The 15,028-nt window shown below is 42.7% G+C and overlaps 1 protein-coding gene across 10 annotated transcripts in view; it reads left to right on the plus strand.

Moving 5' to 3' along the window:
* Positions 1 to 797: 797 nt before the first annotated feature.
* Positions 798 to 15,028, plus strand: part of FSD1L (fibronectin type III and SPRY domain containing 1 like) — a 95,723-nt gene continuing 81,492 nt past the window's right edge. For 5 of the 10 annotated variants that reach the window (XM_063696635.1, XM_019034259.4, XM_063696636.1 and 2 more), the window contains exons 1-2: positions 828 to 1,007; positions 14,362 to 14,457. In XM_063696635.1, the coding sequence (XP_063552705.1) occupies positions 993 to 1,007; positions 14,362 to 14,457 (111 nt within the window). In that variant the 5' untranslated portion in view covers positions 828 to 992. Of the gene's footprint in view, positions 1,008 to 14,361; positions 14,458 to 15,028 lie in introns of all 10 variants that reach the window. The other 5 variants (XM_063696638.1, XM_019034261.4, XM_055350374.2 and 2 more) reach the window with 2 other exon arrangements.

The following is a 15,028-nucleotide window of genomic DNA, read 5'->3' on the forward strand; positions in this document are numbered from 1 at the left end:
GAGGCTGAGGCACGAGAATTCCTGGAACCCGGGAGGCAGAGGTTGCAGTGAGCCAAGATGGCACCACTGCACTCCAGCCTCGGTGACAGACCGAGACTCCATCTCCAAAAAAAAAAAAAAAAAGAGAATGACTATAATTTATTCACTACTAATTATGTACCATACGTTATTTAATCCTCACAATCCTCTGCAAAGTCCGCATTATTTCTCTCATTTTACAGATGAAACAAGCTCAGGCAGTGACTTGCTCAAAATCATACAGGTAGCGAGGTGCCGGGGAGGATGGGTGGGTCCCCGGGAAAAACTGTGCCAGGCCCCAAAGCTCATATTAATCCCACACCCACGTTTCCGCCACTCTCATCCCTATATCCCTCCTCCCACGTTTCCACCACATCCCCTAAAGGCCTTTTCCCACGTTTTCGCTACATCCCCACCCCAGCCCTTTTCCTCCCTTTGGACCGCTGGGTCCGCTGAAGCCTGGCTGCCCCTCTAAGGATAGTGTGGGGAGGGGCTTCAGATGCGTGCTGGGTGGAGGGTGGGCTAATCCGTCTCCAGCACCAGATACTCTTTCCTTCCCGGGCCCTCCGCACCGGCCGGCTGCTGGATGCCCAGTGGCCTATCTCAGGGCCGGAGAGACCGCTATCGCTGGAGGAAAAAGGATGGGGGAAGGGAGTGCAGCCTGCAGAAGCACTAGCGGTAGACCGACGGGCGGCGCTCCCCACCCTCCACGGCTACTTCCCGGGAGCAGTCAGCCGCTGCGCGCAGGCGCGGGGCGCTCCTCAGCCCCTCCCTTCTGCGGGCCGCCCTTTCACCCTGGCAACCGCGGCGCGACTACGGCGCGCGCGGGCTGGGCGCGGACGGGTGGGGCCGGGCGGTGCCGGTGCGGGCTGGGGCAGTGCAGTGAGTAGCGGTCTTGGGGTGTGCGATCTCGCTGAGCCTCCTCACACGGTTCGTCGTCTCGGGTTCGAGCCCAGTGGGCTTAGCCACTCGCCATGGACTCCCAGAAAGTAAGCGGGGGCGGGGAGCCCGGGGCTACCGAGACAAGCCGGGCCGGCACAGGGTGGGCGGGGCGCCTGGGCCCGTGGGCTGTGGGTGCGCGGAGTGGGCCTGGCCGGGCGTCCGGGCTGCTGCTGCGGAGGGCAAGGCCGCCCGGCCGCTCTCTGGGCGGGAGCTAAGAGGCGCCCACACGGATGCGGGGACCGCGCCCGGTGACTCGGGCTGGCCTCTGCCCTGCGCGCTGTCCGGGGCCCTGACTCTGGAGGAGAAACAGGGAGCCATCCCCCTTTTAAAATCAGCCACTCTGCAGCGCTTTAGGCCGGTTTTCATGCCTGCCGACTGCGAGCGTGCTGGTGGGGGTGTATCCCTCCTCAGCAGGTGAGGAAACCGAGGCACAGCCTTGTTTGGTGTCTCCCTGCTGACGCCGAAAGCTGGGGCTTTTTCCTCGACCAAGTCTAGTCTCAGCACCACGCTCTTTAGGTCAGGGACCGAATCTCCTTTGTACCGCCCACCGCTCCCCTTCCCATGACTTTTCCTAAGTAGATCTTAGTGTTCGTTGAATGGAGGGAAAAGACTTCAATTGTTAGGGCAGCCTTCCCACTCTCTGACCAGTTGGTGTTGCTGGGCACAGTTACTTAGGGGTCGTTGTGGAATGTTTAATACTTTCCGAACAGTTGAGGAAAGGTTATATAATCGTAAAGGTTCAATTCAGAAGTATTTGGAGAACAAAGCCAATGTCTTGAATACAGTTAGAAGTGAATTATTCAGTCATAATCTCCATATGAAAATAACCACCCTGTTCTCTTTGTTAGACTATAACGTAATTGAAATATAGTACAGGGTAGGAAAGAAAAAACAAGGAGTATTAATAATGTAACAGGGAAAACAAAGACATATCTAAGAGACTATTCTTTTCTATTATTAGAAAGCACGGGAAAGACTTAGAACAACGTTTTCTACAATTTTGTCTAGATTCACCTTCTTGAGGATCACTTCACTGAGGGCATGAGAGAATAATGATGTGTTGAGCATTGACTATTACAGTATTTAACAAATATGCATATGATTTCATTGTATGTGTTGGTCTTGAAACTCACCTTGGAATGCATGACTATTCTTAAGGCATTTTTACAAAATTACATTTTGTGTATTTTGAGTATGTATAGGTTTAAAATATTGTCTCTGCCTAAATTTGTAAAACATCTCTCAGCTTATTAGATAAAAGAAATGATATTTGAATGGACATTAGCAGAGGTCAAGTGAAGGAGCAAAGTCTGGAGACATGGGTTCCAGGATGCTATTTACTAGCTCTGTGATAAGGAGCAAGTCACTTAACTGTGATTAATCTGTTTCCTCATCTATGCAGTAGAAGTAAGAGTATTTTATAGTGTCATAGTAAAAATCTGATAAAATAGTTTGTTCTGAAAACACAGTATTTTAAAGTTTACAAAGTATGACCACTAAAATACTCTGTCCCATAAAATACAAAAAAATGTGTTTTAATATTGATCATCATACTTCATCAGGGATGCATTATTCCTCACTTTAATGAGGAATCAGGACATGGAGTTGTGACTCCTGGAAGGTCGTGCTACTAGCCCTAAGGCTAAGATTTGAACCTATTTGTTCTCATTTCGAATGATGTGTTAGGGTACCTACAGGTTACCACGTGCAGTTTCCTGAGAGGTAGCAAAGAATTAGCTTCTCTTTCTTAGTAGTGTAGTAATGTATCTTATTTGTGATATCTTTGAGAATCAACTTCTCAATATTAGAAAATATGTTGAATTTCATTGGTGGTACCAAATCTTTCTAATGAAAAAACAAACACCCTTTGGTTTATAGCTGTAAAAAGAATGTCCAGGATTAATGTGTATAACCAGTTCAGTGCTCTGAACCTGAGCTTCCTTTTCTCATATGAATTCCTGCAGAATCACAAGCCTCAAATAGTAATGATCTAAGCTGGATATTGTTCTCTTTAAATAAGACAGTAGTACACCCCAGACATGATTTTTAGATACTATTTTCTGTTATGGAATGTACATTGAAAATAGTAGTAGGGGTAGTACCTCAGTCAGTAGAGTATAAGAAAAATAGGTACTGCAAAGTGTGAGGAAGGCCTGAATATATACCTGAATGTTTGTTAGGCATTGGGATTTGGGCTTTACATTAGTAAGAGGATGGCTCTGGAGCCAAGTCTCCAGTTCTACTATTTATAAGCTGTATGAGCTGGGATAGTTTGCTCTGTCTCCATTTCTTCATCTGTAAAACAGAGATAACAATAATTGTAATTCTCTCACAAGATTATTGTGAGGATTATGTTCTTTTTTTTTTTTTTTTTTTTGAGACAGAGTTTTGCTCTTGTCACCCAGGCTGGAGTGCAACGGTGCGATCTTGGCTTACTGCAACCTCCGCCTCCTGGGTTGAAGAGATTCTCCTGCCTCAGCCTCCTGAGTAGCTGGGATTACAGGCGCCTGCCACCACACCTGGCTAATTTTTGTATTTTTAGTAGAGACGGGGTTTTACCATGATGGCCAGCTGGTCTCAAACTCCTGACCTCACTCAGGTGATCCGCCAGCCTTGGCCTCACAAAGCGCTGCGATTACAGGCTTGAGCCACCGTGCCCGGTCTTGCATTCATTTTTAAAACCCACTTAACAGTGCCTAGCATACAAAAATACTGTTAGCTACTGTTATTAATTTAATAATCCTAACTTCAAAGTAACTTTCTCCTTTTAAAATTAAGTGTAGACATTTTTCCTTTTTTTTGAGACGAAGTCTCGCTCTGTGGCCCAGGCTGGAGTAGTGCAGTGGTGCGATCTCGGCTCGCTGCAAGCTCCACCTCCCAGGTTCACGCCATTCTCCTGCCTCAGCCTCCCGAGTAGCTGGGACTACAGGCTCCCGCCACCACGCCTGGCTAATTTTTTGTATTTTTAGTAGAGACGGGGTTTCATCATGTTAGCCAGGATGGTCTCTATCTTCTGACCCCGTGATCCGCCCGCCTCGGCCTCCCAAAGTGCTGGGATTACAGGCGTGGGCCACCGCGCCCGGCCCGACATTTTTACTTTTAAAGTATATTTTCTGCTATTATATCTGTAAGAAACGATTCACGTGGTGGTTCCAGAGAAGAGTTGTTACATTCTAATAGAAAGAGGTTTGGAAGTTCTGAGTCATGCAGTCTGACAGTAGAGGTTAACTTAACTAGACAGTCTTACAGAAGCTTCGTGGTGGCTAGTCAACAAATGGATTAGCTTGACCAGCTGCTTTTTTGTTTGTGAAAATAACTTGGACTTCAGTGTTAATGTTAGCAGCAGATGCTCTGTCTGAGTAGAGGAAGAAAACGTAATAACCCCGGGTATGTAGGCATACTGTTGGATACAGAAAACCACAGTATTAACTCCTGGAAATAAACAGAGGGATTTTGTTTGTATCGAGTTTCTGGGACGCTTTCGTGAACAGGGTGTGTTATGGATAGGTGGCTTTTGTTTGATACTCAAACCTTTTGCTTTAAGATAAAATCCCAAAGGTTTCTTTACCGGATGAAATGTGCACGTTCAAAGAAAACGTTGAAACAAGTAAGACATTTGTACCTTTTTAGAATCTTGGAGCTTGGAATTTTATAGTTTAACTTTTTGTACAGATTATTCACATACATAGGGATCACTCTTTCTAAGAAAGGTACTTACTGTAGGAATAAGAAAGGGTGGAGAGGAAGGGAGATGAGAGCTCAGAGGAAGGAAGTCACCAAGAGATATATTGTCACTTGTTTGCTTTTCCCCATTATTTTTCCTGCATATTCTTCCTACTTGGAAAGGGGTAGTGAGTGACAGGTGAGGCTTGACTGGACAAAACTAGATTGGGGAGATTGAACTGAGCAGGAGTTTTAAACATGACAACCTGCAACAAGTAGCAGATCTACACTTGGCTTCCTTATCCCAGTTTCCTGCTCCAAGCTATGTGCTATTCTTTGCCTTCATATTGTACCTTACTAGTTCTGAGAACCCCACCACATCCATAACCAACCAACTGTTCCATGTTCCAAAATTACGCCTCAGTTAAAAAAAATTGTTTCCTGAGGAAAGAGGAATGAAATTTGATTACTGTTCTGCATCCAGTATTGTGTCGGACTGTCACAACAGTTCTTATTCCTGTTGCACTGTTAGGGAAAATGAAGCCCAGAGAGGTTAAGTGTCTTGTTCACAGTCACACAGCTAGCAAATAGTAGTCTGGATTCAAGTCAAGTTTTTCTTTACAACCCATAGTTTTTTCATTACCACCCTTCTTGCCTGAATTCTTTGCATTTCAATGGTGGTATGATTAAAGTAATTGAAACTTAAAATGTAACAGGGATAAGCCCCTATAAAGCAGGGTTCCCTCCCTCCCTCCCTCCTGTGGGCGCTCGCTCGCCTGCCTGCCTGCCTGCCTGCCTGCCTCCCTGCCTGCCTGCCTGCCTGCCTGCCTGCCTGCCTGCCTGCCTGCCTTCCTTCCTTCCTTCCTTCCTTCCTTCCTTCCTTCCTTCCTTCCTTCCTTCCTTCCTTCCTTCCTTCCTTCTTTCTTTCCTTCTTTCCTCCTCTCCTTCTTTCCTCCTCTCCTCTCCTCTCTTTTTCTTTTCTTTTTTCTTTCTCAGAGTCTTGCTGTCTTGCTCAGGCTGATGGCTCACCATGGCAACCTCTGCTTTCTGTGCTCAAGCTATCCTCCCAGCTCAGCCTCCTGAGCAGCTGGGACTACAGGTGCATGCCACCATATACTTGGCTAATTTTTGTGTTTTTTGTAGAGACAGGGTTTTGCCATGTTGTCCAGGCTAGCCTTGAACTCTTGGGCTCAAACGATTGGCCCGCCTTGGCCTCCTAAAGTGCTGGGATTATAGGTATGAGCCATCACATCGGACCTAAAGTTGTTTGTTTTTTTTTTTTTTTTTTGTTAAGAAGCTAGTTAAGTGTAGTGAAAATAGTTGATAGATGATAAAAAACATGATTTAGGTAAAAACCTGGAATTTGGTCTCTCTTGTTGCCCCGAATAAAAATCACTATTTTAATTTTAATTTTTATATTTTTTGAGACAGAGTCTTGCTCTGTCACCTAGGCTAGAGTGCAGCGGTATGATCTTGGCTCACTGCAACCTCTGCTTCCTGGGTTGAAGAGATTCTTGTGTCTTCGCCTCCCTCGTAGCTGGGATTATAGGCGCCCGCCACCACACTCAGCTAATTTTCTAAATTTTTAGTGGAGATGGGGTTTTGCCATGTTGGCCAGGGTAGTCTTGAACTCCTGCCTGACCTCAGATGATCCTCCCAAAGTGCTGAGATTACAGGCAGGAGACACTGCGCCCGGCCTAAAATTACTATTTTTATTTTGTGCGTGTGTGTGTGCGTGTGTGTGCATGTCTGTCTGCATGTATCTTTCCCCTTTTTTCAACTCTTTTGAGGGAATGTTTTAGCTATCTATAGTAGAACTGTGAGCAAGAAAGTAGAAATGAACACCATATTGACATATTTATGACCACTATATATAATACAGATATGTTCATTTTTCAATTGAACTTGGCAGTTTTTAAAAATTAGAAAGATAGTGAAGCAGACCTTTTTTTAAAAAAATTTTAACATAGTGCTTGTTTGCAATGCTTGGCTGAATGTAAGCAGGATTATTTATACAGTAAACACATATTGAATGTTTGCTGTAGTGCTAGATATTTTACTCTTAGGGTGGAAAATATTTTAAAGTTGGTGGATTTTATCTCCAGACTTTTAAAAATATGTTTTTCACTCTTTGTTGGCACTTCTTCCCAGCCACAAGGTTCTGATAGAATCTGGTTTCAGTTATTGATGCTTGTTGATTGCTGTTAATTGAATTTTGAACTAATTTATTAAAAAAGTATTAACGTAGCCAGCTTTTGCATTTCTATTGCATTATAAATATAGGTAATACCAGTTTATTGTAGGAAAATAAGAATATAAATAAAATGAAAATAAAATAAAAACCACTCAATTCTGCCACCCAGAGATAACCTCTTCAACATTTATGTCACCATCTAGTTTTTTGATATGCATATAAAAACTTTCCTAAAATTATGGTATCATGCTATATATGCTGCTCTATAATTTGCATTTCACATAATAAATTATGGATATTTTTCCATATTAATCATTCTACAATACTTTTAATGATTCAACAGAATTCTTTTGTATGCATGTTTTACAGTACCCTTTTGTTGTACCTTTTTGTTGATCCCAACCTTTTAATGTTATAAATACCACAGATAAGCATCCTTGTAGCCAAGTCTCTGCTTACACCCTTAATTATTCACTTACAATAAATTAGAAATGGAATTACTGAGTCAATGTATATCTATTTCAAAAATTTTATTTGATACATATTGTCAAGTTGCCCTTGAGAAGGGTTGTTAGTTTATACTAATACTTGCATCTCCACTCCAATGCCACCTTCTTTCATTAAATGGTAGGACCTCTGGTTTCTTTGGCCGACTATGAGCTTCCTTGACTTTACTGGGTAAAACAGCCAGTTCAAAGGCCACTGCACATGGTTAAGGCTTCTTTATCCTCTGGTGTGCTTTATTTTCCTCAAATCCTAGATGGGAGATTACCTCCTCATATGCTGTGATATCTTAAACTGGTTCAGGGCAGAAAGGCAGCATTCCCCAGCCAGTTCTTTTACTAGCATTTAGACTTTTTCTCAGCTGGTAAGCTAGACAATCAGAATTGATTGTAGGCTGTCTCAGTTACATCTGTGTACAGGTAGTGTTCTCAACTGTTTCACTGTTAGAGAGGGTGTAGCCTTCCATCATTTAGGTATATTATGATTAGATTCCTGAATTTCCCAGTTCTCTTTTTTTCACCTTCTTGCATCACATCTGAGCATGATACTTTTGTTAAAATAACTGGTGAGATTCTGATTATCTAGCTAACAGCTGGATAGCGCTTTCTTGATTCCGCTCTTTATCACTGTATGGTAAACCTACCTAACAGCAATAGTTTAAGCATACCATTAGAATGATCCTGTATGGCAGACTCACCTGAATGTGTCTTCTGAGCTTCACTGGGCTGTGTAGTTACCTTGTCCAGCCCACTGCCACTGGACCTTTTCTGTATATAAGGCAGTTCTCCTGCTCAGCCTGCCACCACTGGACTCTCTCCCTTGTATGTAATCCCTTAATAAAATACCATGCCTCATTTGGTGGCTCTGGGTTTCTTCAGCCTCTTGAACCTGGTGCCATCCCCACTGGAGTCGATGGAGGGGTTCAGCATGAAGTCACCTAATTCAAAGGACAGGTCTATGTGTGGGATGATGCAAGTGGCATCATTTCTGGTGGCATTATTGGGCATTTTCCAGGAATGTTACGTGCTGGTTTGATCAATCCCTTTCCTCTGGTTGCAGGAACCCTATGATTATTTCACACAATCCCCAACAGTTTAGGCAGCCTAGGGTACAGGCTCTGGAGGCAACCTCCTGGATTTGAAAAGCAGAGGTTCTGGGGACAACCTCCTGAATTTGAATCATGACTGCCAGTTGATAGCTGTGTGACCTAAAACAAGTTTCTTAACATCTTGAATCTTTCCTTTTTCCAACCATAAAATGTGAAGACTCATACTACTTTTTTATCAGATTTGATGATTAAAAAGTTACTCCATATTAGCAGCACAGTGCCTGGCACATAGAAGGTGCTTAATGAAATACTAACTACATTGGCTATAATAATAGTTTGACCCCCTTAAATTATAGATCTATTTGTGGTATTTGCAGGGGCTCTAGATTTTTGTATCTTGATTTTTTGGAATACTACTGTAGAATTTGACTCAGAAGTCTTCTCCTCGTCTGAGAAGATGCTGGTGGGAAACCCATATGTCAGCATTTCTCTAATTATGACCACATGGATGCTGATGCCCTCTGATTTGGGGTTATAACCTGTTGATCAGTTCCAGGTTTCCAGATTGTTGATCAGTTCCAGATTTCTAATCTTGAAGTAAAATCTTAGTCCTTTGGATGCCTTTAGCCGTTCTGACCTTTTCATGAACCTCTGATCTCTGTTTTATCAGGTAGTACAGTGTAGTCCTTTAAGAGCATAGACTTAGGAATCAAACTGTCTTAATTTGAATCCTGGCTGTGTGACATATTAGCTTTGATATTCTAGGCAAGCTGCTTACCTTCTCCATGTGTCAGCTTCCTCATTGGAAAATGAGGATAATAATAGTAACTTACTTCATAGGATTCTTGAAAGGATTAAATGAATTAATAATATGTATAGAGCTTAAGATAGTACTTGGCACTTAAGAGTACCAAAGTGCTCTTTTGCTCAGTCTATTGATTATCCTTTTACTTGATTGATAATGACTATAAACATAACTTTAAGCTGTGCTGCGTTGAAGAGAGTAACTTATGTCTTGTACATCTTAGATTACTTTGATTCATTCCATAACAGTGGTTGCAGATGTGCTTGGCTAGGGTGTATATAATGCTTTTTCTTGTTGGTGTAGCAGTTGCCTTAGTCTAAATCCATAGTCACATCATTGTATTTTTTTGTTGTTGTTATGAGGGCCTGGTAATTGTGCTACATCACCAAAAGACATTTGCTGAGATTGCCTGTGCAGACTTCCTATGGAGACTTATCTCATATATTTTACTATGATCTAGCAGAATTGGCATTTGTCAAAGCATGTCTTCAGACCTGTGTCACCTAGTACTTTTAGTTGTCACCACATGAATCTTATAAAATATAATTTTCTAGATAAGCTTCAGATAATTTATATTGGCTTTATTCATCTCTGTTTATCTATTTATCCATCAGTGTTTGTAAGGTAATGGGAGGCTTGAGATCTGATATAAAAATCTGAGACCTTCGTAGGCATCCTTTAAGGTTGATAGAATCCCATGGGGCAGATGAAAGTTGTCTTTGCCCTTCTTTACCCATAAGGCTTTGATTAGAAAAAAAAATGAAATGACTATATGTAACATGGGCTCATTCTATAAGTACATTTTTGGAATTTGTTTTATCAGTACATTGTGTATGTGTTTTAGGACAGAGGTTATAGGTAGAGAAACTGATAAGTGAGAGGGCTCCTAGGTAGAAAGCAAGTCAGGTTAGATAAATTCATAGCAGGCTATGCAGCTGGAGTGTAACAAGGAGAGGAAGTCTGGGGAGATGAAGCAGGTGAGGTAGGCAGTGGACAGATCATTTGAGATCTTATAGGTCATGTTAAAGATTTTCAGTTTTATCCAAGGTACAATGGGAAGCTATTGAAGAATACTGATCAGGAAGAGTGATGCTATCATTACCCTAGCTGAAGTATACAGAGAACTGATTACTGGGGAGAAAGATTGTTATCAGAGTCTGATTAAGAAAAATTTTGCTACAGTGAAGGTTGAGATATAGGTTGAGATATGATAGTAACTTTTACTAAGATAGTAGTAATAATTCTAATGTCACAGGATACTTCGGATGTTTCTTAACCAGCTAGAAACCTCTGTAGCTGGCAGTGTCTCTCCTTGAGTTTCACTCATGCCGGCTGGGCTTGTTCTGCCCACTTGGCCTGGCAGGCTGTGCTTAGCTCATGCTGCTGGCCTGGATCCCACACCTGCCGAGGGCGAGCCAGGCATGGAGCAGTGAGGGGTGTGTGAGCGAGTGAGTGAGTTTGGGGTCCGGCCACTGTGCACAGCCTAGCATGCTGGCTGCTGTGGCCATACGGGCAGCTCTGGGCACTGGCACAGTCACTGGCTCCATGCGAGGCTGCAGCTGGACCAAGCATACTGCAAGTGGCTTCCTCTGTGGGTGCCTGCGTCTGGATGAAGTGAACACAGTGGTGCCTGAAAACTCAGAGATGCCAGTAACTGCAGAGCCCCAAGGGGTCGGGGGCAGGGGTGCTACACCTCTCTTGTTCCTGCCACCTGCAGCTTGGCCAGTGGGAGTGGCAGGGCATGTTTCAGCCTGTTCAGTCCTGCCACCTTGCTTGGGCCTGTGGTTCCCAGGCTGGCCCAATCCCGTTGTCACTTGCTGTCATGTGGGGCAGCCGCCTGATGCTGGTGGAAGGTGGGAGGGCTATAGTGTTACAGCTCTGGCTCAGGGAATCCCGAGGTCTAGGCCCTTAGAAGTGTTGCTACTCTTCACTCCTGCAGTTCATGTCACTGTCTGCAGCTTGGTGAGCTGGCCAGGAACATGTTACAGCCCCTTTTGCTCCTGTCTGCAGCTTGGCAAGTGGGCCAGGAAAGTGTTACAGCCCTTTCTGCGCCTGCCTTTTGGCGGTTCCTGAGTTCTTGTCCTGCGTCCAGGAAGAATGAGGTTGCATGGACAACTGGATGGTGAGCAAGGCAGTGGAGAGTTTTACTGAGTGACAGAACAGCTCTCAGTGGAGAGGAGTCCTGAAATGGGTAGTCCTGATAGATGGCTGAGTCCAGGGTTTTTATGGGCTCAAAGTGGGGAAGTGCATGCTGATTGGTCCATGGGCAGGAGGAAGTATGTGCTGATTGGTCCATGGGTGGGCGTGGAAAAAGCACCATTTGTTTGACTGAAAGGCATAAAGGAAATTCTTATTCAGGGTTGTGGATTCCATCAGGAACTGGCAGCCCAGTTTTCAGGCTTCAGGCTGTCTTTGGCCTGAAGGTCAGGTTTCACCAGGGACCCACCCCTATCTGCCTAGGTCTACGTCTGCCTCCTGCTGCTATCACTAGAACCATTAAGGGGTAAAATCTATAGAACTTTGTGACTTCACGTAGAGCACAAATTAGAGGAGAGGAGATAGTGATGATGGCCTAGCTTTCTGTCTTTGCTCTTGATTAAATTTGGAGGTCCTGGAGGGATAGACTGGGGTAGAAAACTCGTTGAATTATGATATATTTTAGATCTTTTCTGCTCTCTTTCTCTGCCCTGGCATATTGCCTACCATATCTAGAAAACACTTTTTAAAAACTGTTGGATTTGATGCCTGTTCAGCCAGTCTCGCCTTGTATACCTCCTATATTAGGCACATACTATCCTTATATACACCTTTTACTTGACTCTTACCACCATAGAGAAAATTTTAGCTTTATGTCACATATGCAAGCTAGGGTCAAGTTTCAGAACTCAGCACATGTAATCCTGTTTCTTTAGTTTTCATATGTTTTGGTGCTGGTGGTAGTTTTGTCTTAAATATTCTGATTCCTTGTAACTTGTTTTCCAGTTCTACTGAGCACCAAGTTCCTTAGTGCTTTTTATCTTTATGCCATTTCCACTTAGTTCCAGCCAGTCCCCATTCTTGTGAGGGTCAGAAAGGATGAAGCCTTGGCCCTCTCCCTGATAAACTTTTACTATTTTAGAATGCTAAATATGAGCCTTGGATTACAGTCTTTTTCATTTGCTCATCCTCTCTACAGCAGTTGCAGATTAAAGGGCAAGTGGATCAGAGCTTCTGGAGCCTTTGTCTCAGGAGTCTGCCCTTGGGGAACTTTGCGAATATTTCCTTCCTCCTTTAAGCTTAGAAAAGCTTAGCAGAGAGGCAGCATTTTATCTGTATTAGCTAACAAGGTCACATTGGTTGCTATGACTTTCTCTTTATGATCTGAATGGTTGCTTCTTCTGCAGCCAGGTTTACTAATGTATTCGGTAGCTTTGAAAATATAGATGATATTAAATGCTGGGGTTCCAGAGTCCTCTACAGCTGGCTTGTCCATTCTGATAGCATCTCAGTGGTGTATTGTAGCCAAGGCTCTGAAGCCCTCCCCATCTAAAGATTGCAGTGCATCCTCTGAAAATAATCTAGGCCTTTAGTCTTCGCAGTTTTGGCATTAGGGTAAAGCAACTTTTCTCAGAATGTGGACCCTTTATCTAGGTGTGTATTACAGACTCTCATGCTCTACTGGAACTCCTTGTTAAATTCAAGAGCTGTAGAGTGCTCTCTTCAAAGAATGAGACCGTGTTTCTCAGAAATACTATATCAGCCTTTAAAGACCTTTCTTTCTCATCCACTTTCTGGGGAAGTACAGTATTTTTACAGCCTTAGGCAATTCATATAGGATATCATTCCCCTAAAGGCTTTAACACAGATTGTAGAGTTTCTTTCCAGAGGTATGGCTATTAATACATCTTAGGCCAATACAGTTGAAAAGGGTCTTTCATCTGTGGTAATAGAATTTTGAATGAATTTAAGAGGAATGGTAAAGATAAGATTAACTGTAATCGCTGGGAGTGGTGGCTCATCCCTGTAATCCTTGCACTTGGGAAGCCGAAGTGGGTGAATCACAAGGTCAGGAGTTCAAGACCAGCCTGGCCAGCATGGTGAAACCCCGTCTCTACCAAAAAATACAAAAAATTAGCCAGGCACGGTAGCTTGCACCCGTAATCCCAGCTACTCGAGAGGCTGAGGCAGGAGAATTGCTTGAACCCAGGAGGCAGAGGTTGCAGTGAGCCGAGATTGCACCACTGCACTCTAGCCTGGGTGACAGAGTGAGACTCCATCTCAAAAAAAAAAAAAAAAAAGATTGACTGTAATCTAAGGGTGGTATTTTTTTGGAGGTATGCGATAGTATCATAGAAAATGGAAGGCATTATTCTGATGATTCTTTGAATTTGTCTAACCTGTATGTCAGTTGTCCTTAGGTGCAGTCTTGTTTTTGTTAGCTGCCAACTTTGACGTGGACATTTGCGCTTTCTGTGATCCCAAGAAGTCTTCTCTAACCCAAAACATGAGTGAATGGTGTACATTTCACAGGAGAGAGGAGTGTATTTGTTTCTTCTGTTATGGTATTGGACCCCGAAGTGGTGTTACTTATGTACCAATTTCTTTTGAGAGTTGGTAATTTTAAAATGTCTTTCACCTTCTAGAGTTAATATTTATGTAAATAAAAACTGAGAAATGAGTGAAATTCTGGTAAAGGAAGTTGGTTGTAACATTTTAACTTATATCCACATATAGCTATTATAATTCAAGAATCTGGCATAACATAAGCACATAAAGAAATTCTGGTCTTCCAAGAAAAAAGTTCAGAAAGCTTTTAGGTCATTTATTTTTAATTGCAAATTAATAAGATTAATAGAGGATCTCTGCCCTATTTCCACTCTTAGAAATATATGGTCTGTTTGGATGACATAGACCTCTTAAGTCTGTATTATCCAGGATGGTAGCTTCTAGCCATAATGTGGTTTTTGAGCACTTGAAATGTGGCCAGTTTGAATTGAGATATGCATAAGTGTAAAATACAAACTGAATTTTGAACACTCCATACCAAAAAAAAAAGAAAAACTCATTAATTGTTAAATATTGACTACATGTTGAAATGATAATATATTTTGAATCTATTAAATAAAATATTAAAATTAATTTATCCTGTTTTTCCTTTACTTTTTTGATGTGGCTGCTATTGGCTCCTACTGTATTTATATTGGACAGTACTGCTTTAAGGAGAATGAAAACGTTACAGTTGATAAAGCCTGTTTTCTGATCTCTAACATCACTATTGGACCAGAGTCTATTAACTTGCAGCAGGTTGGTAGCTCTTAAAGGAGCAGAGGATTTAACTTGAAGATCTGTTTCAAAATTAGAGCATTTAGATGACTTTGACTATACTCATTAAAAAACAGGAACATTAAAAAGGTAGGCTTTAGCTGGGAGCAGGGATCATGCCTGTAATCCCAACACTTTGGGAAGCTGAGGTGGGAGGATTGCTGGAGCCCAGAAGTTCGAGACCAGCCTGGGCAACATAGTGAGACCTCGTCTCTACAAAAAAATCAAATAATGAGGCAGGTGGATATGGCTTGAGCCCAAGAGGTTGAGGCTGCAGTGAGCTACGATTGTGTCACTGCACTCCCACCTGTGTGACAGAGCCTCAAAAGAAAAAAAAAGGCTTCTCATTAAAATCTTTGGAGCTCAGGTCTTATCTAGTTGGGGCAATAAGTTACAGCTATCTCCAGATTTTTGCTATGTAATTTCTGAAATGCAAAGCTTGCTACTAAACTTAGACCAAAAAATATGTAAATAGGAAGCTATTTTATGCTAAGGAGATTTTATTTTTTGCTCTGAACTGTATCTGCCTTTTTTTTGGTACCAATGTTTTATA

This window comes from Gorilla gorilla, chromosome 13 (assembly GCF_029281585.2).
Source record: "Gorilla gorilla gorilla isolate KB3781 chromosome 13, NHGRI_mGorGor1-v2.1_pri, whole genome shotgun sequence".
Taxonomy (NCBI): Eukaryota; Metazoa; Chordata; class Mammalia; order Primates; family Hominidae; genus Gorilla; species Gorilla gorilla.